Source organism: Musa acuminata, chromosome BXJ3-9 (genome assembly GCF_036884655.1).
Source record: "Musa acuminata AAA Group cultivar baxijiao chromosome BXJ3-9, Cavendish_Baxijiao_AAA, whole genome shotgun sequence".
Lineage (NCBI taxonomy): Eukaryota > Viridiplantae > Streptophyta > Magnoliopsida > Zingiberales > Musaceae > Musa > Musa acuminata.
The window spans coordinates 2,515,789-2,541,948 of NC_088357.1; the positions used below are offsets into that span (position 1 = coordinate 2,515,789).

At 39.5% G+C, this 26,160-nt stretch overlaps 3 protein-coding genes across 3 annotated transcripts; 2 read left to right on the forward strand and 1 right to left on the reverse strand.

Annotated features, from left to right (window-relative positions):
- Window positions 1-450: 450 nt before the first annotated feature.
- LOC103996885 (laccase-22-like) lies at window positions 451-3,056 on the reverse strand. The gene is made up of 6 exons (XM_009417937.3): window positions 2,904-3,056; window positions 2,528-2,679; window positions 2,150-2,397; window positions 1,918-2,052; window positions 914-1,840; window positions 451-833 (listed from the first exon to the last, which is right to left on the reverse strand). Exons 1-6 carry the CDS (start codon window positions 2,997-2,999, stop codon window positions 703-705), a joined length of 1,689 nt encoding a protein of 562 aa, XP_009416212.2. The 5' UTR covers window positions 3,000-3,056; the 3' UTR covers window positions 451-702.
- Window positions 3,057-5,030: 1,974 nt separating this feature from the next.
- LOC103996886 (DExH-box ATP-dependent RNA helicase DExH11) lies at window positions 5,031-25,020 on the forward strand. The gene is made up of 23 exons (XM_009417938.3): window positions 5,031-5,387; window positions 5,642-5,899; window positions 6,016-6,276; window positions 6,365-6,439; window positions 7,278-7,356; window positions 8,763-8,917; window positions 9,314-9,421; window positions 11,250-11,351; window positions 11,631-11,831; window positions 11,964-12,074; window positions 13,006-13,073; window positions 13,274-13,646; window positions 14,191-14,346; window positions 14,426-14,536; window positions 15,994-16,047; window positions 18,128-18,385; window positions 19,823-19,932; window positions 20,551-20,704; window positions 21,122-21,584; window positions 22,806-23,020; window positions 23,557-23,795; window positions 24,244-24,370; window positions 24,458-25,020. Exons 1-23 carry the CDS (start codon window positions 5,253-5,255, stop codon window positions 24,668-24,670), a joined length of 4,026 nt encoding a protein of 1,341 aa, XP_009416213.2. The 5' UTR covers window positions 5,031-5,252; the 3' UTR covers window positions 24,671-25,020.
- A 207-nt stretch (window positions 25,021-25,227) lies between these two features.
- LOC135648658 (heme-binding-like protein At3g10130, chloroplastic) lies at window positions 25,228-26,064 on the forward strand. Its single transcript, XM_065166535.1, has one exon. The coding sequence runs from the start codon at window positions 25,300-25,302 to the stop codon at window positions 25,897-25,899; it is 600 nt and encodes a 199-aa protein (XP_065022607.1). The 5' UTR covers window positions 25,228-25,299; the 3' UTR covers window positions 25,900-26,064.
- Window positions 26,065-26,160: the final 96 nt, after the last annotated feature.

Here is a 26,160-nt window from a genome sequence, read left to right on the forward strand (position 1 = left end):
TCGCAAAAGCTTAACAAGGATGAGCAATCATGCTATACTGCTGCCTTGAATCTTCTTAATTTTCCATTTCGCTGTATTTGTGAGGCCTCAATCACCACAATTTCTTCTACCTGCAGATGCCACCACATGGATGGAAGTCTGGAAATAAAGGCGACAAGGAAACATCGACAACGATGCAGGCGCAATACGGTGATGTCAATGTCCACTTTCTGAAAGCCTTTGTGATATTTCTTTGGAACCACGCAAATCCATGAGCAATAGATGATTAGGACTTCAGGTCGAGATTAGCATATGTTATCCGAAAGAGGAAGACAAGAGAAGGGAACGAACGGATCCCAATTCCTCTTTCTTTCTTATATTTTATTCCTCTTCCGTTTCTTCGAAATCCATAACGGGGAGAAGACAAGCTTCCATATGTGAGATTGATGGACCAAAGAAAAAAAATAATAATAATAATAATAAATATGCATATAGTTAATTATTGCATCAACTTTAAATTCGTACAATCAAAACCAAAAACAAAAAAGGCTGTTTTGGTCCATAAACAATTCAGACGTGCATCGCCGCAAATTAAACGCAAGCCCAAACAACAAAACATTCATGCAACAACAAAGCAAAGCCTCGACGACATGTCCGCAACTCTCTGCCTTCCATTGAGTTGCTTCCTCGTCTTCTCTTCCTCGATGGATGACTATTCCGTAGCTAACAAGCTGGGAAATCGCTCGGTGGTGGCAGCAGCGACTCGTTGGTGCCCTTGCCGTCGTCCACCACGAACGCCATCTTTAGCCCCCACGACGTGTGCACCTCAAAATGACAGTGCAGGAACCAAACACCTGCATCCATCCATCAGTCACCTCGTCAGGACTCAAGCTGTGCCATCGGGCCTTTACCACGTGCGGACATGTGAACCTACCTGGGTTGTCCGCCCTGAATCTAATGGCCGTCCATCCTCCCGTGGGAACGCCGATGGTGTTTCGCTCGACCGGGTCGACGAGGTTGAACTTGGAGGGAGATGTTTTGGGGTCGTAGTTGCCGACGCCCCTTCCCACCACGAAGAAGTTGTAGCCGTGTAGATGGATGGGGTGGCTCTCCGGTCCTATCACGCCGGTGTCCTGCAGAACAAGTTGCACCGAAGCGTTGAAAGGCAGGCGGTAGAGCCTCGTCCCGTTCATCGTCTGCATGTTGCTCGGGCCGCTGCCGGTGTAGTTGAAAGCTATAGGCGGTTGCCCCGGGAAATCATCGGTGAACACCCCGCTCGTGTTGAAGTAATGCGCCTGGAGGAGCGCCGTCGTCGGCATCACGAAGGTCACGTTGTTGATGTCCGCCACCACTCGGCTCCCGTTGGTGCAGGTCGCGCATGGGTTCACTCCGAGGCCCACGGTGAAGAGAAGGGAGCGATCCACCATCAGTGGTACCTTCGCGGGGTACTGCTTCGAGTTGAGGCTGCGGAGGGTGTCGACGAAGCTGGACGCCACGGGGGTGGCGTTCTGAGGAGGAAGTTTGGTGGTGGTGACCACAGCGGAGGCGGATACGCTGCTGGCGTACTGCACGGTGGCCGTAGCCGTCCTGTTGTCCACCGCGACCAGCGGCGAGTCCGCGAAAGGGGAGGCAGCGACCAGGTATCTGCCGGCGCCTTGGTCGGCGGTGAGGAGGACGTTCGTGGTTTGGCCGGGAGTGATGAGCAGAGTGTCGGTGGTGAAGGGCTTGGTGTAAGTGGCGTCCACCTCCACGACGGTGAGCTGATGCCCGGCGACCTTGAAGAAGAGGTCCTCGTTGAGTGCTGCGTTGATGATGCGGAACAGGTAAGTCTTGCCCTTATCCACCCGCACCGTCAACCCATCTGCGATCACAGTTCAATGTCCGACTCAGATCTCATCTCCTTCCAGATATCTTCTTATAGCGTCTCGAATACTTTACCCTGCGCTGAAGAAGCACAACCGGAGACGGGCCCCGCATGGCCATTGATGGTGTGGGCATCGGACACATTGGGGGCACGACCCGAGTTCATGGCTTCGTCTATCACAGCTTCGACGTCCGATCTCCACCATTCCGCTGAGATCAAATCGAAGCAAACCGATCAATCTGCATTCTGATGCCAAGACGCATAACGAAGGAGTACCGTGTGTCGGATGAGCTCAGCTATGATTACCCAAGACCAGCACCACCTCTTTATGAGGCGTGGGGAAGAAGGGATACGCAACACCGCGCTTGGGGAGGATGACGATGGCGCCATGAACCGTAGCTCTCTGCCATGAGATGTGGGCGTGCCACAGGAGCGTGCCTCGCTGCCCCGCAAGGGTGAAGTTGTAGACGTAGCTTTGGCCTGGCTGAATCGGGCACTGGGTGATGTATGCCGGTCCGTCGGCCCATCCCGTCCTCAGCTGCCTAACTCCATGCCTGCAATCAACCCCACTCGTATGAGTCTTTGATCCAATGTTCGACGCAGTGGGGGCTCATACAGATTGCTCGAGCAGTGGTTAAGCTTGCAGGTGAGATTTCAAAGGTGGCGTGGATGGAGACTGCTCACCAGTGGATGGTAACGTTGACCTTGACGCGGTTGACGACCTTGACCACCACCGTGTCGTCCTCTCTTGCGTAGAGAGTTGGCCCCGGGAATTGGCCGTTCACGGTGACGATGGACTTGGTGGAGCAGAGCCGAGTGAAGCTCTTCTCCACCACCTGCACCCACCATCAAATTAAAGCAGGAAGATGAAGTGGCGCTGTTGCATGGGTTAATTAATCGGATACGTACGGTACTATATATATATATATATGCATGCATAAGAAAGCTATTATTCACTTCGTATGCTTTCTTTTACGACGTATGAGATGTGTATCCATACTGTATATGTTGGAGATTGAAGGGCTTGGAAACTGATGCTGGCGTCGGTCGAGATACTCACATCGAACTTGTAGTGTCGAGTCATTCCCTGTGCCAGCAAAGGAAGCAGGAAGAACACCACGAGGAGTAGAGCCTTCCACGAAGAAGAAGACTCCATTTCTTCTGTGCTTCCTATCCCTCTCGCTCTTCCTGTATTGGGAAGGTTGCATGGAGTGAGAAGGCAACAGGAGCTTATAAAGGGATTGGAAAATGTAGCTGCTGAGTCGTTTTTGATCTTAGGTGCGGGGAGGAATCTTGGCAAACAAGGTTTTGGTAGAATAAACAGGGAGAATACATCTAGATTTCTTGAATCCCACATAAAGGTCATATATCTCTCCATGTCAAGCATTTCTGGATCCCACTTCTTGTGAGTCGCAAGTCATTTTCCATCAGATGAAATAGAGCATTTCTGAAGGATTTTTCTTTTCGTAAAAGATGGATCTTCTTATCTTAATCATTTTTTTTTGCTACTCATCGAAAAACACACACACATACATACATCTCAGATTTAGCTTCTTGCCGACTGAACCTTAGAGCATAACTCTTGATCAGGTCTCCCGTCGTAGGAGGATTAAGTAACCAGTCCTTCAAATATAGTCAAAGACTTGGACTGCATGTAAAACAATAAGAAAAAACATAGCAAGCGAAATAAATAATATAAGATTGAAATATTTTATCACACATGGGACTCATTATTAACTTCTTTTAATATCTCGAACCTTATATTTTAAAAAGTTACATCGGTATTTGTATGATTACGAAAGTAAATTATCTATGTCTATTTATTCTAATATTAAAAATATATTTTTAACGTTTTAATTAGTGGTGGAAAACGATGATATCGCTATGGGTCGTGGGTGATTATTGTGGATAAGAGTAACATTAAAATGTGAAGGTTACTCTACATATATGTCGATGTCAACATAATTATCAAGCGACAATTTCGTCACTTTGTATATGTATCAGCGTCGATATGGATACAAATTGACGCTCATTTCTCGTCATCACTTTTGTCATCCATTTATCTTCAATAGTGTTATCATTCATCACCACTGACGTTGTCATTATCAACTTGAACATTAAAATTATATTTTTTTTTATTTTCATTAGTAAAATCGATGATAAATCGATCTAAATATTTTATTTTATAATTATAAAAAAATATCAATGTAAATTTTTAAAGTATAGGGATCGAGATACTAACGATAATTAACCATTCCACGTGAAACCAATGGATCACACAATAATGTGTTAACCATTAGAATATCTCATCGTAGACATTTGCCATGGTTATTAGCTTTATATATATATATATAAATGGGATACTTAATTAGTGATTTGCTAAATATATATAACATCAGTCAGTATCCGTGGAGCACTCGGAATGCTTTCCTATGGCACCTAAATCTGAACCAAGACCAGCGGTCGCAAGGAGACTTGTGGGCATGCTGTTTCGTTGCCTGTTGCATCGTCCACGCTTAAACAATGGTTGGGAAGCGCCTGTCCGTAGTGAGAATGAAGGGATGATGGCGTGGTTTGCAGGAAAAGGAAAGTTAGCTCAACGTGTTTGTTCGAGAGAAGAATAATGCAGTCAATTAAGATTAGGAGATCCGTCAGCTGAAATTAAGTAGAGACCGAACGAGTTCAAATACTCTGAATAGTTAATCGAGCTCAGAATATATATATTATACTTTTAAGTCCTTTTTGGATAATTAATCGATTCGGACATAATTTAGAGCGCTTGATATTATATTTTTTCTTTTACAATTTAGGTAGAAAAACATCCACTAATTAGTTTTGGTAATCAATAAATTGTGTTTGCTCCAATAACTCAATTTGATATTAATATCATTTATAACTCAATCCCTCGAGTATCATCGTACTAAGAATATAAAAAATATGATTTGTATTTTATATATTTCAATAATTATATTTTATATATTTTATATTAAAAATATGTCTATAATTGTATTTTATATATTTTATATTAAAAATATCATCATACTAATAATATTAAAAACCCAATCTTTACAAAGATAAACACATAATTATAGGCTTTTAGATGGCCCAATTATGGCCCAAAAACGGCCCAAACCTTAGGTTTAAAACCGGCCTAAAAGTAAGACGCCATGGACAAGTAAAGGGTAACGGCAGCCGAAAGTGGCGAGGCATAAGAAAGGGGTGAGGCGTCCCGTCGTTACTGCTTTGCCTTCTCTGACGCAGCAGCAGCTTCGGTGCATAAACCGCGCCGGAGTTACGGGAGGCGACGCCTCAAAGAAAGAAAGAGAAAGAAAGAAAGCGAAAGCAAGCTAGGGCCATTGTTCGGACAGCACCGGCGGAGTCGGCGGCGGAGCCGAATAACGATCCGTCGATGGAGCGCGTCGAGGCGACCAACGAGGTCGCCTTCCGGGTAGGGTTTACCGGCTACAGCGGCCACCTCCGGCTCGAGCCGCTCCCGCCGGTCCAGCGCCCCACCCCCTTGAGTTCTCTCCCCGATTTCATCCTCGTGAGTTCTCCTCCTTCATTTCCCCTTCTGTAATCGTCGCAAACCACCAATCTTGCAGTTTCTTGCGTACTTCCGCCGATTGACTGGTCGTTTTCTTCGTCGGTATGTGAACAACTCATTATCGTTACTCGATGTTCTTGAGCACCGCGGATTGGCTGGCGCCTTTTCTTTTACGTTGATGTGGCGCTTTTATGTTGTTTCTCCAAGTTCTCGAGCTCCGTAGATGAAGAAATAATCGTCTTCTTTGGTTGTAGCCGCCGGCTTTTCCTCCGGAAACGCCTGAAAGCTTGAAGGAGTATCTGGAGGACAATTACCTTCGCCCGGAGCTGGACCCTGACGAGTTCTCCGTGGAGAACTCTGGGCGGTTTTGGGACTTCGATTGGTTTGGCCGGGCGAAGGTCCCGCTGGAGCCGTCGGCCCCGCGTTCCGTTGTGGCCCCTTCGTGGGAGTTGCCTTTTAGACGTTCCAAGAATACGGGCCCTTCGGGAATCTGGAATCCCTCTTCGGTGGAGGTATCTGGGGATGGTCTTTTATCTTCCCCGCTTTTTCCTCACATCATAACATCTTTCTTGTATGGAAGTTGTGGCAACGTTTTTTTTTTGTAAGTATCTTGTTTGTTCTGTTCCAGGTAGATGTGGCTGAGCTGATGGAAGGAGCCCAAGATTCTGGATCGATGCCACGAATGCCTGGACCAGTGAAGGACTTTGTAAGGGGTAGCACCAACAGTCGTCCGTTCCGACCGGGTGGCCTTGATGGTTCTCAAGCTTTGGCGAGGAACCCTCCTGAAGGTGCTCTTAGCGGTGAATGGGTTCGCAAAGTTCTTGATGGGGGTCCTGCTGAGACTGTTCCTCCTAGCTTTAAGAAGGGACTGGATTTAGGTGATCTTAAGGTACTGATTTAGTCACTCCACTACTCTCTTAGTGTTAATCTCCAGTTGCCAGCACATCACCTGATGCTGTTACCTTTAATTTTTCAAGAAATATCCCTACCATTGGACATGCACCGATCAGAAAATCTCTGCAGCAAAGAAGGATTTGATGGATGATGACTTGGTACGTCGATGCTTAGCTATTAAGCATTTTCTCTCCTGAGCAGTTATACTATGGAAAGTTGGTTTGTGGTTATCTTGAAATCCTTGGTAGGTCATCTTCATTGTTCTGATTGTGTGGCTCCCCCCTAATGATTGAAGTGCAAAACTGTCATGGATCATAATGAAACCAGAACTTGTTAATATGTTTGGAGAATTTTTCTTGTAATGATTGCTTGTGATATTATTGGTGCAACACTTAACATTGGCATCACGGTGACATTTCTCCTCTGTGTCAGTTTGTTTCGTTATAATTGCTCGTGATATCGTTAAGGTAACACAAATCTTGGCATCAGAAAGATTTCTCTTCCATGACTTGGGTGTCAAATTTTTGAGTTTTAGAGTTATGGAAACTTCTTTTCTGATTGTGGGAGAAAGGCTGCAGATAATGACACTCGCTAAGCCCCAGATTGGTGGGAGTCTTGCGCCTCTCCTTTTTCTGATTGAGCATGAGAGCTATGATTAATTTGAGGGCCCTATTTAATGTATGATCTTTATATAAGACCAAAAATTTGATATGCGATTATCACTGTCGTGTGATGCCACAAGGGGTTAGAAAACATCTAGAGGCGGACTGGATCACTGTGGTGTGAATTACAACAATTATGAAATGATTGGTTCACCGTTCTCATCGTTCATGTAGTTGTCAGATGGAAAAGCTGTAACACTTGTGATCTATAGTTGGATTTTCTCCATTTACTTTTAGTTCTATATCTACCTTCTTCTAAATTTTAATAATTTTATGATAGTGTAGAGGCTAATCATGCCATCACATTTTCATGCCAATTTTGTCTTCGCTGCAGAATGTGTACTCAGTGCAGTTTGATGATTTATTTAAAAAGGCTTGGGAGGAAGATATTATCGAAGGATCAATAGGAGATGGTGAGATTTTGACCTTTCTAGTAAGTTGGTATAAGCTCCTTCTATTTTATCTGTTAGTTGCTTCAAATAGGAGAAAAGAACAAGAGTTTGGATGATTTTCTGTATCTTCCTTCTTGCCATGCTTCACGATGATCTTGAGTTTCAAATCTGATGGATTTTCAATTATTTAGCTGGCACTTTTCTTTATTGGAATTTGTTGATTCATTGTTATGGTTGCTCTGTCAAAGTAAGAAACATGAAATGCTGGAATCTGTAAAGTGGTTTGGCATAAAAAGTAGAGGAGGAGGCAGTGCTAGGGAATACACATATTGCTTACCTTGTCTGTTGTTCTGTCTAGGTAGGCGCTTGAACAACAAATGCAGTAAATGATCCTTCTTACGATTCTTCCTTTCATGTGAGCTTGCTTCACTCTGTATTGCAGGGATTTTGACACCCTGGTGCATGTTGAAATGCAACTTGCAGTCACAAGGAGGAAAAGGCAAAGCTGAGAACTAAAATATAACCATAAATAATATCACCTGAAGTCAACAAGTATCACATAGATCTGCAATTGCCGCGTGCACGAAAGTTTTCACACACTTATTCCTTACAGGCCCTAATTGGTTTTCAAGAAGAGCCCACTGCCCAGTCGTAAATAATAAATGTTCATGGTCTTGTGGTCAGAACTAGAAAAGCTCATCATGTGGTGTTCCCTAATAAAGTGAATGTTGATATGAGTTGCTTCTGAATGTTAACAAGTAGTACCTCTTTTAGAAGGGAGTTAGCTAGAAGTTAGCATTTGCATTCTTGGTGCTCTTGGAGCACTGAGGATCGCCACATGCACACACAGTGTATCCCTTTCCAGAGGATATGTATAATGGACAGATAATGGTCTCTACTAGACTAAGGAGCTCATAGTGGTTACTTATAATGGGTGTGGTCCAGGCTCATTAGAGATTTAACAAGGAGTTCTCCCAACGACACAGTTATCGGGACAAAATTGTGATCTGCATGAACAAGGATAAAGGGTGCCTGCTTTCAGCTTTACTTGACATTTGCAAACCCACATGTGTTTCATGCAACCCTCTATTCTTGGAGTGATGTATGGTAATATAGCACTAGACGTGCTTTAGAAATAATAGCCAATTCAGATATTGATAATGTGCATTTATCTTTTAATCATGCATGTTATTGTGCAATGTGGTGAGACAATGATATATTAGACTTGATGGAAAAAAACATTTAGATCAAGAAGTTTCGGAACCTTCAATGTTTGGAGTGGACCTTGACAAGTTGAACCTTAATTAAATCAATATGCCAAATCAAGTTAATGTGGTTCTATTCCGCCCCGCATGCTTCAGACAAGAAAATTTATGTTTGTTTTCTAATTTATTCTTCTGACAAATCTGCTGTTTCATCTAATCCAGGTTCTGTCCAAAATGAAGATGAAAAAGAAGAGATAAATATTGATCCTCTTCCTGAAGCTGAAATTTCTTCAGACAACATGATTTTAAGTGAGCCAGGAAACATGGGAGACGAATTACCTGGGCAGAACATTGATTCTAGTAAGCACCAAGGAGAGGTATTAAATACTCATGCTTCTGTTATTACTCTCGACTGTTGGGCCTCATGATGTGCAAAAAAAGTTCTTTTTTGTGTTATATGAAATGGTTGGTTGCTATTGGTTTAATCAACAAGAGAATCAGGTGGAACCCATTAGAAAACAATGAAGTTACCATTCTCCCATTAAGAAGTATAATTTTGTCATTCTTGTGTCCATTTCTCTGTCATCATTAAAAAGCATGTTTCACATGCTTCTTAATTGATCATGGCTAAGTGAGATTTGCTCGATCAACATGTTTTGTGTAAAATTATAGCAATGCTGTGCAAACTTCGGGACACCTCTCCTTGCCTATAGTTGAATTCAGGATGTTATTGTTTTGTTTCAATTATGGTTGATAAGCATCTTTTTTCACAGGCATGGGCTCTTGTTGGTGGTAATGACGAGATTGTCAGTCACTTTTATGAACTTGTTCCTGATATGGCCATTGACTTCCCTTTTGAGTTGGATAGCTTCCAGAAAGAGGTACAGTATGATTGTGTTAAACACGTATATACCTATCTATCATAGGTGCTAATACTTATGTTGTACGGTAACTAATGACTTTAGTGTCTGCTCCTGTATCAAGTGAACCACATGTAAAGGTGTAAATTATTTAGTAACTAGATTCACCCTTTGTAGGCTTTTGTCCCTGCTAATACTGTGATGTGAGAAAATGCCAGAAAATAAACCAGACTTCTAAAATATTTTGATGTTTAATAACTCGTGTCGGTTTTTTTTGACAACAATGACATTTTGGGGATAATTTTCTTTTAAATTATTTTTTTGGGTTGAGGGGGGCTTAAGCCTTAAAGTATAATGAGAACAACATGCTCTGTATGTAGTTCTACAGGGCAAAGTAAGTTTTGGTCTTATAAGAATCTATACCATTGCTGAGATATGGTTCCAAGAACAAAGAATATCATCATTCCAAGTTAATAGCAGTTGAATGCTTTGTAATATTTATACCAATTCTCAAGTATTCTGTCTTATATGCATATTTATGTGTGTTGGCTGTATACATCAATTTGCTTCAACAAATTAGGCACCAGCTGTAGAATATGTACCATAGTTACATGCATGTGTACCATAGTTATCTAGTGGCTTATGCAAGGATATCTTGGTTCGTTTTGTTATGTATACATAACAAATGAAGCAGCAAAACTTTTTATGGAAGGAGCTGATTTTCATAATTTCTGTAGTTTATTATAGAGAATAGTTTATTACGTTGAGGCAGATCATCATCAAGCATTTTTTGTCTAACATTGTAACAGATATCTCTTACTCTCTCTCCAATGATGGGGTTCTGATTCCTCTCCCACTATTTCTCGTTGTTTAAATTCATGAAAAATCTAAAGACATCGGCTGCACGTATATTGCATATTATGTCAACATAACAGAATCATTATTCTTAAGTTCAACTTAACTAATTCAACTTAACTAACATTGTAACAGATATCTCTTACACTCTCTCCAACGACTATCTGCCTTATGCAACACCAATCTAATTCCATGAGTATACATTGGTAGTATATGATTGTCTTTGGTCTATGATCATTGGACCATTTTCTTTACAGCCTAGCATCCATAATCTGTTGATTGCTACCTTTTTGACTAATGATGATTTGTTTCAAGTTGTGTACTAAGCTTATATATGTATATATATGTATATATATATTCATGGCAAGAAGGAATTAATGCATTTAGAAAATATCTCTTGAAATCGCCTTCAAACTATATGCATGTAGAAAAAATATATATGTATATATATATTCATGGCAAGAAGGAATTAATGCGTGTAGAAAATATCTCTTGAAATCGCCTTCAAACTATAACACACATAATTTGCACCTCGAAATTCTTGCATGTAGCATACTTCGAATGTCAACAGTAACTTGGAGCCATGCTGGTTAAAAAATGATGCATGGATAAGAGAATCATATTTTAAAGATATTCTGATGCACATATAAAGTAACATTCTGAAAAAAGGCTGAACATCACAAATTCTTCTCATCCTTGTATTATGTCACTTCTGTAGTAATGTCTGTCTCTTTGAGCATCAGTAAGGGTTGCAATATCTTAAAACTTGTTTTTATTTTTGATGTAGTGAAAAGTGATGGATGTACAACATGAAAGATTGTCATACATCTTAACACAAAAATCTCCAACGGGTTCAAAAGATGATATTATTGCTGGAGCATATGTTTATAGTTGCCCATGAAATTTGAGAATAATATTTTCATTCAACCTTGTTAACATGCCAATCACGTGCTGTAGTGGCTTAGTTTTTTAAAGTACTTTCTGGTATGTGCAGGCCATATATCATCTTGAGAGAGGTGAGTCTGTTTTTGTAGCTGCTCATACATCAGCTGGAAAGACGGTCGTTGCAGAATATGCATTTGCTTTGGCATCCAAAGTATGCAGCTTCCTTTGCTATTTCTTTATTTATGTTTTTATATCTGTATAGTTGTCGAGTAACTTGAGTCCATATCATATCTTTGAACTCCGTTACTATTTGGCTCAGAATGACTTCAGTATCCAATTTACTGGACATGATTGTATGGACCTTGTTTGATGAAATTTTTAGTTAATTTTGTTCTTATCCATAATGTTTCGAGTATGTTACTTATCAGACAAATAACTTTGCAAAAATTTTGGCTTTGTGTCTCTTTTCATTACGGTTTATATTATGTAGCACTGCACAAGGGCTGTCTATACTGCTCCAATAAAAACCATCAGCAACCAGAAGTACAGGGACTTTTGTGGGAAGTTTGATGTAGGCCTTCTTACTGGAGATGTAAGCTTGAAGCCGGAAGCATCTTGTCTCATCATGACTACTGAGATATTAAGGTCAATGCTTTACAGAGGTGCTGATATCATCCGTGACATTGAATGGGTAATGATGTGTCTGCTAGTTTATATTTGATTATACATATTGTCAGAGTCTAGAACTACCCTAATATGCCCTATAACTTCACATGATCTCAGGATTCCCTAGTAATTTTGCTTTTTGGCATTGTGCAAACAGGTTATATTTGACGAGGTGCATTATGTCAATGATGCTGAAAGAGGTGTTGTGTGGGAGGAAGTTATCATCATGCTTCCAAGACATGTCAATATTATCCTCCTTTCAGCAACGGTACATTTTCTTTTTTGGATATAGTTCTGTAGATCCTGTCTTTGAAGTGCCGACGGGGGCTTTCTATCTACTTTCCAGTTTATAATTCCAGTTGATTACTTTTTTACTTGGAGAAAGAAAAGCAGTCGGCTCCATAATCTCATGTAAGCAATTGGAGGACATGAGTTTTGCAACTCTAGCTATTAAGGCAGTAGTCAGCTACTTGGTCTTTGCCAAAGACTTGTCCAGCAGTATGCTGTTCGTTCAAAATGTCTACCTTTATGGAAGATGTTCTATTCACCCCTAATTTAGGGTTCGCCCTTTTTCTCAACTTGCACATATATACTTTTGCATTCCTTGCACTCTTTTGGTAACTCATATTGACTCTTCTTATCTTGTGAAATCTACAAGTCATCTCTCTTAGTAGATATAATATCAAAGTATGGAGGATGGTTTCGGTTCCCTCCTTAATATACCATTATAAATGCTAAAATTTATGATATAGTGGGCTTGTTCAGCACATAGAAAATCTTCATAGTCTGTGATATGCTATTCAATGATATACTGCAGTAATATACTGATTTATATGATGATACAGGATGGAGCGATTTGGGGCATAGTTATAATTTACCAGTCTTATTGCATGCAATTAAGCTAACTCCTAACTTCTGATTGTGAAAATCGACTCTTGGGTCTGATGATGTTCTTTGCTCGAGGCCATACTTTGGCTAAAGCTTTTCACATATAGCTTGCATTTTCTTTTGCTACCTGAGAAATCCGAACAGCATAAATGGAATAAAATTACTTTCTTATGATCACAATAACATAGTGCTTACTACTTTATCAGTAATATGAAGTGATTCAAGTGGATCTATTTTAGAAATTATTTTGTACACATGTGCTGTATTCAGATCATCTCAATGACTTGGGATATTCTTGGAGCATCTTGTAGGTCCCAAACACAATTGAATTTGCTGATTGGATTGGTCGAACAAAACAAAAGAAGATCCGTGTTACAGGGTATGTGTCGATTATTCTAATTATAGAATTATGTAACTGCATCAACTGCTATTATTTTGCTTATACCACCTCTTACACTTCTCCACCCTTATTTTGCCTTTTCTCTTTTCATGAATATATGGAAAAACAACAAAAAGTTCTTTTCATAATCTTCCAACTCTTGTTAAAATTATTTCCTTATACAACTCATTGGTTATCAGGACAACAAAAAGACCCGTTCCTCTTGAGCACTGCTTGTTCTACTCTGGAGAGTTGTACAAAGTCTGTGAGAGTGATACTTTTTTGCCTCAGGGATTCAGAGCAGTTAAAGATGTTTATAAGAGAAAAAAATCAAGTGCTGGCATGGGACATTCTGGAACAAAAGTTGGAGTTTCATTCGCTCAAGCTGGAAGCCAATCTAGACAACATGATAGTTCTAGTCGAGGGAAAATTCAGAAGCACTCGGGACATCAGATCACTCACAGTTCTTATGGAACTAGTGGGATGAACCATAGTCATTCAGGACTAAGGAGATCAGAGTCATCTTTATGGCTATCACTCGTAAACAAACTTTCAAAGAACTCCCTTTTGCCTGTAAGGAACAATATTTCCAAGATTTACTTTATAGAAATCTATTTTCTATTAGTTTGAGTAATGTTCCATCGCAACCATTTTCCAGTTATATGCAACTTTTGTAATGAGTTGTTTTGCCCCTTCTCGAATGCCTGCTCTAATCTGAATTCTTAGCTTTTTTCTCCATTTAGACATTCTTAGCTTTGGTATATGTATTTCTGTTTGCTACCTTTAACTTCTGGCATTGTGTTTTTTTATCTATATTTTGGTTCCCCAAAATAGGGTTCACTTTGCAACGTGACTATGATTATCTGTGGTGTCATTGTATGTTTAATTTCAATGATGTGGATATAATTTTTGATGTCTTAGTCTGTTATCTGATATTACCTGTATGTAGGAACTTTGTTTCTTTGGTGGCAGAGAGTGGGAGAAGAAAAGAAAGGGTTTTAAGCAACTGAGCTTTTTCTGTCAAGGACTCCAGTTTATGTTTCATGCTTTTTGATAGTTAAATTTATTTCGTATTGGAATAGGAATCTACATCTCACTGAAAACTCATCGGTTCCAGGTGGTGATTTTCTGCTTTTCAAAGAACCGTGTTGATAAATCAGCAGATAACATGACTGGGACTGACCTGACAACTAGTTCTGAGAAAAGTGAGATAAAGGTCTTCTGTGATAAGGCGTTTTCAAGGCTAAAGGGTTCTGATAGGAATCTTCCACAAGTAATTAACTTCCAATTAAACTTGTGTGTTTGACCTTTATTAACTCAAAATTCATCAACCCTGTGGATGCATTTTACAGGTTGTCCGAGTCCAAAACCTGCTAAGGAGAGGCATTGGTGTGCATCATGCTGGGCTTCTTCCTATTGTAAAAGAAGTTGTTGAGATGCTCTTTTGCCGTGGCGTGATCAAGGTTCTGTTTGGGCTTTTCCTTATTTTCCTCATATGCTTCTAGCGACTTAATTCATTGATGAATTAGAATTGATTGCTTTGCTTGTGAGTGCTGGACCTGTATTGGTCCTTGGGTAGACCAGTCAGCATGGTACACTAGTACACATTGGTGACTCGAAGAGGAAGAAGAAAGAGAAGAGGATGGTGTGGAGGAGGAAGGAAGAATAGGAGGCGGTGGAGGAAGAGAGAGAAAGATTGGTGTTCTTCTCGAGGATTTAAGTATCACTTGCGATCAGCATGCTGGTCAATGGTTGACATGGTATCATCATTGGCATGTAATACCAACACCAAACTCGGAATACATGCCAGCTCTTTTACTTAAAAGTGGGAAAGAGAATGAAGAGAGGAGTAAAAACCAAACAATTGTTGATGGTGACATCCAAACACTCATCCAGTTGTCTTCCTTCAGCTCTGACTGTTTTCCTCTATGGTTCGCTAGAAAGGGTTAAGGAATTTCATTATTTTTGCTGATTTTATTTTACTGGATGCCAAAGCTTCGCCTGATTTTTTATTTGAATATGTCATGTTCCCTGTGAGAAGAGGACACAATTTGAGAGAACATTTAAGGAAAAAAATTAAAATGCAATATTGTTAACTTCAAAGAATTCATAGGTGATATGATTGACTTCAGGTGCCGCTTCACTTAGTTGAAGAGTATGTTTGGTCCATTTTGATTCGCACATGTTTATTCTTAAAGTCATGGTTATGGTGGTGCCAAATTCCCTATGTACATGGTATTTAACTGTCTTTTGCTAGAGTGGTATCACTGTCACATCCTTAGGCATCCATCAAAGTATTCCTAGAGCTTCAATTAATTATAAGGCTAATAAAGTCAGTGGTCTGTATGAAATTAATGTGATTACTTTTGTTGGGAATAATTTAATTTACTTGTGGCTGACTCCTTTTGCTTTATATTACTTATAATCTCACTGAACAAATGGTTACTTAAACACAATAGATATTATTGAATTTGTGCATGGTGATAATGGACATTGGCTAGCTCTTTGTCGAGTTCTTCCACACATTTTTTTCTCTATCAGACAATAATTGATAAGTTGGTCTTCTTGTCTTTATGTAACCATTTATAATTGCTACAGAGATGAATTTTGGTTGCTCGTGAATGGATATGGTGAATTCCTTGCTATAAACTATTTTCGTCTCTGTTGAATATGCATCTCAGTTTTTGTTACAAATAAGTATCGTGTCAGATGGCTTTAATGACTAATGTTATGCACCCTCAGTTTTGTTTTTGTGAGTCCTGTGGCTTTTCTTCATTTCTGTTAAGTTAGTCATGTTTAGACTCATGTCTGTTAGACTAGTTATTCGTGTTGTCATGATTAATCATGTAAAGGCTGATTTGTATTTTGACATTATTGATCGCTGACTGATTCATTTGGCTCCTTTTCGGACTTTGTGTAGGTTTTATTCTCCACTGAGACATTTGCTATGGGAGTTAATGCTCCAGCAAGAACAGTGAGTCTCTCTACTTAGTCATTGTTGTCTTTATAGCATGGTTTAGCTTTTATTATTTATTTTCAGAATAATGTTGAAAAAAATAGGATTAGTTCTCCATGTATCTTATTCTGAGAACTCTGTAATTTGGAGACAAGAATAGAGACAACAACAACATCAGTTATTTGGATAACAGTAAAACAATAATATAATTCTGTGGACTGTGAGACACCTATGTATAGTCTGCTGGAGAAGGATATATTTTATCCAAGTAATTGCTGTTGTTTCTACTTTCTATACGATAGAACATTCTTGAAATGATCTATCTGCTTGTCTTTCTTGTTAACTTCTTTTTTGCCTACTCCTTCCTTCCCTTTCGCTGCTACTGAATGTTGCTGAAAGAATTTATGGTGTTGAATTGTTGATATTGTTGTTCATTTGAAGTATTCAGATTAAATGTTGTGAAAATATATGATGAATGGTCTCTCTTTGTTGCCTGGAATGCCATGCATAATTATGTGAAATAGATGATTGTTTTTTCTGCATCTCATTGGTTTTCTCTAACAGAATTTAAAACAGGAAATACATATGGTTTGATTGATAACATCTCCATGGAGTAGATTAAGATGACAGACAAGAAGATAGATTTCAAGGTTCCTCCTTGCGTCCAGGTTTTTTATGTTGTCATTTGCAGTCTTAAATTTCATATGAGAGTCATGGTTTAAAATCTTAAACTTACTACTCAGACCAGTTTGGCTCTGGTCTGCCAGCATGCCGGTCAGTATGGTCAGTACTGTGTAGGGGTGAGGAGGAGGAAAAGAAGAGGAAAATAGTAGGCAGAGGAGAGGAGCAGAGTAGGGGAAGGGAGGTGGAGGAGGAGGAGGAGAGAAGCAGAGCAGGAGGAATAGGAGGTGGAGAAGTACTGAGGGGCAGGCAGCGGCTGCAACGAGCAAGGCAGTTGCTGGCAGCAGAAAAAGGAACGAGCTTTAGGTTTGGCTTCTGTAGGTGAAAGAGTGAGTCATTAGCTTTAGGTTCTGTTTCTGTAGGTGACCCTGCTACATCTTGCAAACCGGACGGGATTGGGCTAGGTGAAAAGCCTTGGTCTTCGTGCTAGCTCAATGTTGGACCATACCATAGGTACTTCCTGGTCAAAATATAGCTTCAGAAATGGCTGTCTGGAAGGTTGATAGATATGCATTTTATGTGTTGTACAATACAGATGCCTTGGCCTTTTTTTTTACTTAATGTTTAATTTTAATATTTTTTTTCAAGATTTGTTGTACCGTGGCATATTGCTCGGTATGAGTGATATGTATTGCTTGGTGTGAGCGGTATGTACTGATCTGATAGGGGACCAGTATGGGTGGGACATTGGTATGCCCCCATGTATCGTGTGTCAGTATGCTTGGTACAGCTCGATACACCTTGGTACATATCGTACCGATAGCTGATCAGTAAACTGTGCAGATCGGTAAGGTGAACCATGATTTTTTTAAAAAAACTTTTGGAGAAGACTCATCTGATTCCTTGAAATAGTTATAATATTGTGTGTTATGCAAATATTGATGATTCTTCCAAATTTCAGGAGGAATCCCGTGACTGGGTTTTCACCTTTTTTCTAATTAAAGCTAGATACTGGAACTCTCAACCTGATATGACAATTAGTACCTTTCTTTTTCTCATGCTAATTTATATTTCATCCTGATCACTGTGATGTGGACTGGTACATTGCTATTACTTCATGTGGGTGCTGTAGTGATAAGTTTGATTATTTCTTATGAGTTGGGTTAACATTTGATTGTTCTCATTGTTTTTGTATGTATTCAGTTACTGGCTATCTTTAGTAAATTTTGCAAACATCATATTGGAAAATCACAGAAAATTATTTAATTAAAGTTATTCTAGTGGGGTTGACATGAACAACAATATTATATCTGCCCCTTTCTGACATTATTTGCTGGAAATTCTGCTGTCATTATAACTGCCTCATTCTCTAGATATTTTTCATCTAGATTTGCCTTTTTTATTTTTCAAGTGAAAAAAATTGTCGGTGGCAAGAATACGTAGTTGAATTTTATTGAGGTTCTCTCCAATCTCATAGGTTGTCTTTGATACCCTGAGAAAGTTTGATGGCAAGGACTTCAGGAGGTTGCTTCCAGGAGAATATATTCAAATGGCTGGCCGTGCTGGCAGGAGAGGCTTAGATAAGATTGGTACTGTTATTGTTATGTGCCGTGATGAAATTCCAGAAGAAAGTGACTTGAAGCAAGTAATGGTTGGAAAACCAACACGGCTTGAATCTCAGTTTCGCTTGACTTATACCATGATACTTCATCTTCTTCGTGTGGAAGAATTAAAGGTACTATAGAATGTAGACACTGATGTTGTGCTAAGAACATTTTTCCTTCACCTGTTTATTATTTAGAACATGTTCATCTATATATAGAAAGAGAGCATAATTTGTTTGACACTGACTTGATATTAGATCAGTTTTAAATTTCTCCTGAATTTTATAAAAGAAATTCAAACTGTTGAAGTTGGCCTAGATACTTTAAAGTGTCTCCAAATAAAAATCTTGGAACTTGTTCAAAAAATCTTAATCATCATCCTTTTTTTGCACAACTTAAAGTATGTAAATGGACTTGGAATGTCATGGTCATTGATATCATATATAGGTTCCAGAATCACATTAATGGTCTAAATCACTGGTCTAAACTCTCATTTTCTTATCAATCTGTGAGGCGCCACTCATTAATCTCTTTCTCTCTATATAACCATACAAAAAGGAGTACTGAGCTAAACGTGATTCTTTTGCTTTTTTTGAAATCTGTCGTTGTTGTAGTAGCCTATATGGAGGCTGTAATAGACATCGTGTTTGGCTCTTTGAATAATCTAATATATGTTTTCTGTTGATATGCATGTGATATTTCCTATTTGACAAAGTTTCAGATGTGTGTTGACATTTATTATTTCTTGTGATGACAATTGTTTATAAATCCATAGGGCAGTCTCGAGTTATGCATGTGTGCATTTATGTGTAATATATGTACTAATATTTATATGTATGTATATGCACATATGTATGCTCTGTGTAAGGATCCTTTTTTTTGCTTCACATTCTAAATCTTTACCCAAAAATTCTTATCTGCCTGCAGCCTTTTGCCTGTATCATGACCCTGTACCACTACCTTAGATGTTAGATTAGGGTCCACTGTGGGTCTCAATTTGCACCTTGTGGCATCTTCGATCATTTACATGGATAGGTTGGGGAAGGCTCAAACAGTTAAGGTATTGCAAGTCTGCCATTGAGTGCACCTTTGTAATTTTGAGGTCTCATATGCCATTCCTGTTCGGATCATTGTTATAATACTTTGTGTCGTGCAAATTCCATGTTGACATTTGCTAGGCTATATGACATGGCCCATCTAGGAATGATTTTGTACCTGCTTCCATTTGATGATTTACCACACCAACCTTTGACATGTATGAGTTCAATTACGGGAGTAGGCAAGTCTAGACTCTTGCATTTTTAGATTATATAAAAATTGCACCTCATCGAGGGAGTTGCTGCTTGATTAATTTTCTATGCTTGGTGCTTTTTTCTGTTGATACAAGGATGGATTAGTACATGTTGCACATTAGTGCTTTTCTCTGTTGAAACAAAGATTAACTGATACTTATTGCCCTTTACATGCTCATTACTTTGTTGTGTTTCCTGCCCTTTTTTTAAATAATTGAAATCATTTTATGACATATTATCATGCATAAATGCAACATTGGTGAATGCATGTTGCAGGTGGAGGACATGCTTAAAAGAAGCTTTGCTGAATTTCATGCACAAAAGAATTTGCCAGAGAAAGAGCGTCTTCTTTTGCAAAAGCTACGCCAAAGTACTAAAAAAATTGAGTAAGGTCATGTCCTCTGTGCTAGACACTTGTTTTCCAACCCAAAATACCATTGGAGTCTACCAGAATTTTCTGAGCTTTTTCTGGAGGAAGAATTGTTAAAATAGGATACGTTGCAAATTAGATTTCTTTGTAAAATGATGTATTACCACTGAATTTGCCTTTTTTTTTTACTTTGTAGTTATTGGCATGCATATTTTTATTGTTTACTTATTCTATATTTAGTAAATCTTCCAACCACATGTACTGAATTTTGCAAGTCTCTGAGGTGTTTAGTGTCTTGGAAGAACTAAAGAAAAAAAGCATCTTTATCGAAATCTGTAGGTGCCCGCATATACCATTCTTGTAAGGATGCTTCATGATTATCTGAGTGTAGGGTATAAATACCCTCTTCATAAAAATTCAGGGTATCGGGCCATTACATACTATGGTATTTAAGCCTAAAAAATTAAGGTCGCTAATGTTGTGTGCCTGTAAGGGGATAGGACCAGTATATATATATGGTATTCAAACATTTGGTATCTACCAACTTCTAAATAAACATTATGGCTTTATTTTGGTTGCTGTTATGATTCAATGTTTTTTCTTATATTCAGAGTCTTCACTGTTTGCCTGTCAGATGTATAAAAGGTGAGCCTGCAATAGAAGAATATTTTGAGATGGCGTCAGAAGCTGAAACACACAGACAACACATTTTAGAGGCTGTCTTGCAATCACACACTGCTCAACAATTTCTTTCGCCAGGAAGAGTGGTGGTTGTCAAATCACAATCAGTAAGTGTTTTCATCTGGTTATATTATGATGCTGTTATCTTTGACAGTCAAAGGATTGGATTTTTTAACATTTTGAATATGCTCTAAAACTTTGGAGCTTCATATGGAATCACTTTCTCGTGCGAGGATTCGTTCTTATTTTGAAATTAATACATGTAGAGCACCAAATTGATCATATATGGCACAAGAATAATGTGGTTTATGCATCACTGTTACAGCTCTGTAAAAAAGGAATGTGGTTTTACATCAGTATTGGACCTTGTCCTTGTGCATATTCAGACAGGCCATCATTTGGCCTAGTAGGCAAATTGTTATACCCCTCTACCTATGTCTTATTAATCATCTGCAAATATTCTGTTGTAATCGCTTCCTTATTTTCAGTTCAACATTGACCTTTTGTTTTGACTGGACTGGTAGGCAGAAGATCACTTGCTTGGCACTGTTTTGAAGACGCCTTCTGCTGCTAATAAACAATATATCATTTTAGTATTGATTGCTGATATTGCTTCGCAAGCTCCATCGATGTCCTCGAACAAATTGCAAGAGGAAGAAAGTCAAAATTTTCAACAAGGTTATTTTATTACTCCGAAAGGAAAACGCAGCATGGATGAAGAGTACTTTTCGTCCGTCAGTTCTCGTAAAGGATCTGGTGCAATAAATATAAAGTTGCCATACTATGGTAGTGCTTCCGGTACAAACTACAAAGTTATAGCAATAGATAATAAGGACATCGTGTCTATTTGCAATTGCAAAATAAAGATCGATCAAGTGCGACTTCTAGAGGATCCCAGCAATATTGCTTACTCAAAAACTGTTCAGCAACTGCTAGAAAAGAAACATGATGGGAACAAGTATCCTCCAGCGCTAGATGCTGTAAAAGGTATGTTCTCTGGCTTTACAGTTTATCCACTGAGGCCAATGAACAAATTTCATAGAGTGTAAACGGTTGTTCTGCAATATTCATGTAAATTATGTGACTTAAGAATGCATCAACATTTTTCTCAATCCAATCGATCACTGTTCACAACAAATATCAGTGTCCTTCATGAGGCATCAGGTGAAAATCGGTTTGAATGCTAATTAACATGTTGACATAATTTGGTCATAGCATATGTTCTAGCTGTCTCAGGGACATGAAGATAGGTGTAGTTATAAATGGTATGATTCAGGATCTCTCTTCGGTGTCCATTCCAGACTGAGGACATTTGATTCTTGCAATGCATATGTTGTGCTGCTAAATTACATGATATGTCATATGCTAGGGGCACTAACCTTTGACTCTATGTATGCACAAGCACATGCACTTGGATATGCATTTGTAAATATGTATGCGCATGTTCATGGACAAACTTATTTGTGTGCGAATTCTTTGAATTTGTATGGTTCATATATACCGTTCTCAAATTATTGTTTATATATTTATTTATTTATACACTTTTGAGTGTTACATGCCATTCTGGCATACATGTATATGTATAATCAATAAAGTTTTTCACCCATATATCTTCTAAGGCTATATGTACAAGAACATACCATCAAGAAGATATAAGCAAATGTCACATTCATAAGGATATGTACAAAAACTTATTGTTAAAAGGTTATTATGTAAAAAGTCATGTTGTGTACATACAAGAATAATGACAGCATGTGCTCGCGTTGTGTTTTAAGACGTGCAGGCAATCTTATCAAGATACCATTCACAGACTCCAAGTTAACACTACTTTCTCCATATCATGTACTTGAGCTAAGGTTTGGCAACAGTAGAGTGGATTTAGCATTTGTCTACATAAATTAAGCAAACCAGGTTATTGATTCAGTCCGAAGGGCAAGTGCGATAAATTTCAAGTACTATTAGTAACTTCTTTTTTTACTTATTTGATTTGATGTACTTTCTTCAGGACTCAGTTCAAGAGAGGACGTAGCCTATGTATCATAGTGGAAGTATTCCAAGTCTATTTAGCAGGAGTAGCTTTCTCTTTAGTATCTGTGATTTGATAGAAAATTCTATGTTCTAATGTTGCAGACTTTCTTTTTTTGTGAATAGAGTATCTCCCTCCTGTCCTTTCTTTTCTCATTCCTTTTTTCTTTGTACACTGCTTAGATCTCAAGTTGAGGGACATGGATCTCGTGCAAAGGTATCATAGCTACAATAAATTGTTGCAAAATATGGCTGAGAACAAATGCCATGGATGTATAAAGTTTAATGAGCATATCATGTTGATAAAGGAGCAAAACAGGCACAAAGAAGAAGTTAACGCTTTAAAATATCAAATGTCAGATGACGCACTCCAGCAAATGCCAGATTTTCAAGGCCGGGTATGTTTAATGCAAATACTAGTTCTTTCTTTCCTGGTGCATATCATCCAATAATTTGGATGCTAGTATCAATAGGATTTGATCCAACATGATTCTGTGAAATGCTATAGGTTTTAGATCCCAAATCGGATTGTCGATAGGATCTGCGGTCATGACTAACAACTAGTAGTGTGAGATTTTTTAGAAAATGGGGTCTCTTCTGATGTTTCCTTAACCAGAGCTTAACGGCGGGTAAAGATCCATGTAGCCAATAGCCAACCCTAAGTAGTTGGGATGGTATGGCTTCTTGTTATTGTTGTTGGGTTCTCTTGCCTAGACTTAATAACAAGTAAATATCAGAATTTCATTTTATAATAGAATTTTGAGTTGAACTACTACCACCTAAATACAGTTGTGAAAAAAAAAGAAAAGAAAAAAGAACAGCATTGGCAAATAGCATTTAGCAATCACTTATCAATAGTTTTGATTTGTTTATATGTATTGAAATGCATAATGGTAGTCTACATAAATTAATTAACGACTTTTTAAATATGCAGATTGATGTGCTGAAGGAGATCTATTGTATTGATTCTGATCTTGTTGTTCAACTAAAGGGCCGAGTGGCCTGTGAGATGAACTCTGGGGAGGAATTGATATGCACAGAATGTTTGTTTGAGAACCAATTGGATGATTTAGAAGCTGAAGAAGCGGTTGCAATTATGTCATCTCTTGTTTTCCAACAGAAGAACACTTCTGAACCATCACTTACTCCTAAGCTGGCTTATGCTAAAAGGAGGTAGTATTCCAGTTGATATATATATTCTCCACTAAATTACACTAAATTTTCCTAGTGATGCTTTATTTGGGATAAATCTTTAACATAGGAATCAATTACCAGTAATTTTCACAATAACAGATACTGACTTTTTTTTCCCCTTAAGGTATATAATTTTGTCCGATTGCAAATTAGACCTTACATGTGGATCCATTGAATAATTTATATGGAGCTTCTACTAGTTTTATTAGTGGCTAAAACTTTATCGTGATATGACAAATTGATTCCAAGGGACTGTGAAACTTGGTTTCTAGTGATTATGTAACTTCCAGTGAATTTTATAGAAATTAGCATTGACAGCATTTGCTTAATTGTACTTATGAGCACAATTCAGTTTGGGAGGGATATTTGTAATTTGTATTTGTTTGTTTATAATGGTCACTAACGTTTTCTTGCCTGCCTTCATTAGGTTATACGATACAGCAGTTAGATTGGGGCAGCTCCAATCGCAGTTTAAACTAGCTATTGATCCTGTGGAATATGCACGAGAGAACCTCAAGTTTGGTCTTGTCGAAGTTGTATATGAATGGGCAAAGGTCTTTCCGTCAAACCCAAAAGAAAATCACTGTAGTTTACATGGTTCGGGAAAGATTTCATTCTGATGTTTTCACGGTGCATTGCAGGGGACACCATTTGCAGATATATGTGAACTCACTGATGTGCCCGAAGGTCTCATAGTAAGAACTATCGTGAGACTGGATGAAACATGTCGTGAGTTCAAGAATGCAGCCTCAATAATGGGCAACTCTGCGCTCTATAAGAAGATGGAAACAGCTTCCGATGCTATAAAGCGTGACATTGTTTTTGCAGCTAGTTTGTATGTAACAGGAGTTTGATTCCAGTTGAGTGGCATTCTCAACAATGTTCCTAACATAACCTTGTATACCCTTAGAAGAGCCGGTGGAGCATACCGATGTCTTCCTAAGTTGCATCCTTTATTAGTTCTTCATACCTCTCGTTGGCAGGAGCCTTAGTGTACAAGACATGTCCTTTGGTTAACATCACAGGATGTAGTTAGTTTAGTGATCAGGGTTTTTGATTTTAGTGATCAGGTTGTAGTTAACAACATTACTAGGCATCTCTCGCTTGAATTCTGTAGTTCTTTTATCCACCCTGTTGTTCACAACTGATGTGGCTGAGATAAAGATGGCTAAAGATGGTAATGTAAAGTTGCAGCCCTTTTATATGGTTTGGATGTGATACTGATGGATCTTAATCAGCTGAGTGTTCAAAGGTTACATTAACAAGCTGACTCTATGGCTCCTAACAGAGCTACGGCGCATGCGTAGTACAAATCTCCCTCGTCGTGGAGCTATCAACGCCACATCTCATCCTGCGACGACCGCCACACGCTTCAGGAGACGTCCCATTTGATATATCTAGCTTAACTTGCAAGAAACTATCGACTCCGCCACATAAATCTCTGTCCTCATCTCACGCTGAGCGGAAGTTATAGCAGAGAGAGATGGGTCTCATTCTGGGGAAGATCTCGGTGGAGACGCCCAAGTATGAAGTCATCCACGCTTGCCCAGACTATGAGATCAGGAAGTACTCCCCTCGGGTGGTGGCTGAGGTCACCTACGACCCCTCCAAGCTCCGCGGCGACCCTGACGGCGGTTTCATGATCCTTGCCAACTACATCGGCGCCCTCGGCAAGCCGCAGAACGTCCGCCCCGAGAAGATCGCCATGACCGCCCCCGTCATCACCAAAGACGGCCCAGAGAAGATCGCCATGACCGCGCCCGTCATCACCAACGTCGCCGGCGAGGGCAAGGAAGTGACCATGCAATTCGTGCTGCCGTCCAAGTACTCGCGGGCGGAGGAGGCGCCGGCCCCGGTGGACGAACGGGTCGTGGTGAGGGACGAGGGGGAGGCCAAGTTCGGGGTGGTGAGGTTTAGCGGGTTGACCACCGACCAGGCGGTGGCGGAGAGGGTGGAGCAGCTGAGGCGGTGCCTGGAGCGTGACGGGCACAAGGTGGTGGGGGACTTCCTCCTCGCCAGGTACAACCCGCCCTGGACGCTGCCTTTCCTGCGCACCAACGAAGTCATGCTTCCCATCGAGTAGCAGCAGCAGTAGTAGTATGCCGTACATTCGCTGCTTCGTCTCCTATGTATGATGTGAAATGTCGCAGGGTGCCATATGTAATGCTGTGTGGATGTTCTGTGCCTGCATCTTAATGTCGAGCACTATCGATTACATATAACTTAGACTCTTCCACGTTTCGTCGAATACCTTATGCGCTGGTCACGAGGAACATAAAAGTTGCTAGGGAATACCTTCCACGTTTCGTCTTCCACGTTTCGTCGAATACCTTCTCTTCGTTGG

What these genes read in the sequence shown, in the direction of transcription:
- LOC103996885 (XM_009417937.3), bottom strand. Translation starts at nt 2,999, where the DNA reads ATGGAGTCTTCTTCTTCGTGGAAGGCTCTACTCCTCGTGGTGTTCTTC. An exon ending in AGAGGTGGTGCTGGTCTTGG is followed by an intron (nt 2,053 to 2,149) that starts GTAATCATAGCT and finishes ATTTGATCTCAG; the next exon opens with CGGAATGGTGGAGATCGGAC. An exon ending in ATTCAGGGCGGACAACCCAG is followed by an intron (nt 834 to 913) that starts GTAGGTTCACAT and finishes GGATGGATGCAG; the next exon opens with GTGTTTGGTTCCTGCACTGT.
- LOC103996886 (XM_009417938.3), top strand. Translation starts at nt 5,253, where the DNA reads ATGGAGCGCGTCGAGGCGACCAACGAGGTCGCCTTCCGGGTAGGGTTT. An exon ending in TGGATTTAGGTGATCTTAAG is followed by an intron (nt 6,277 to 6,364) that starts GTACTGATTTAG and finishes TAATTTTTCAAG; the next exon opens with AAATATCCCTACCATTGGAC. An exon ending in TTATCCTCCTTTCAGCAACG is followed by an intron (nt 12,075 to 13,005) that starts GTACATTTTCTT and finishes AGCATCTTGTAG; the next exon opens with GTCCCAAACACAATTGAATT.
- LOC135648658 (XM_065166535.1), top strand. Translation starts at nt 25,300, where the DNA reads ATGGGTCTCATTCTGGGGAAGATCTCGGTGGAGACGCCCAAGTATGAA.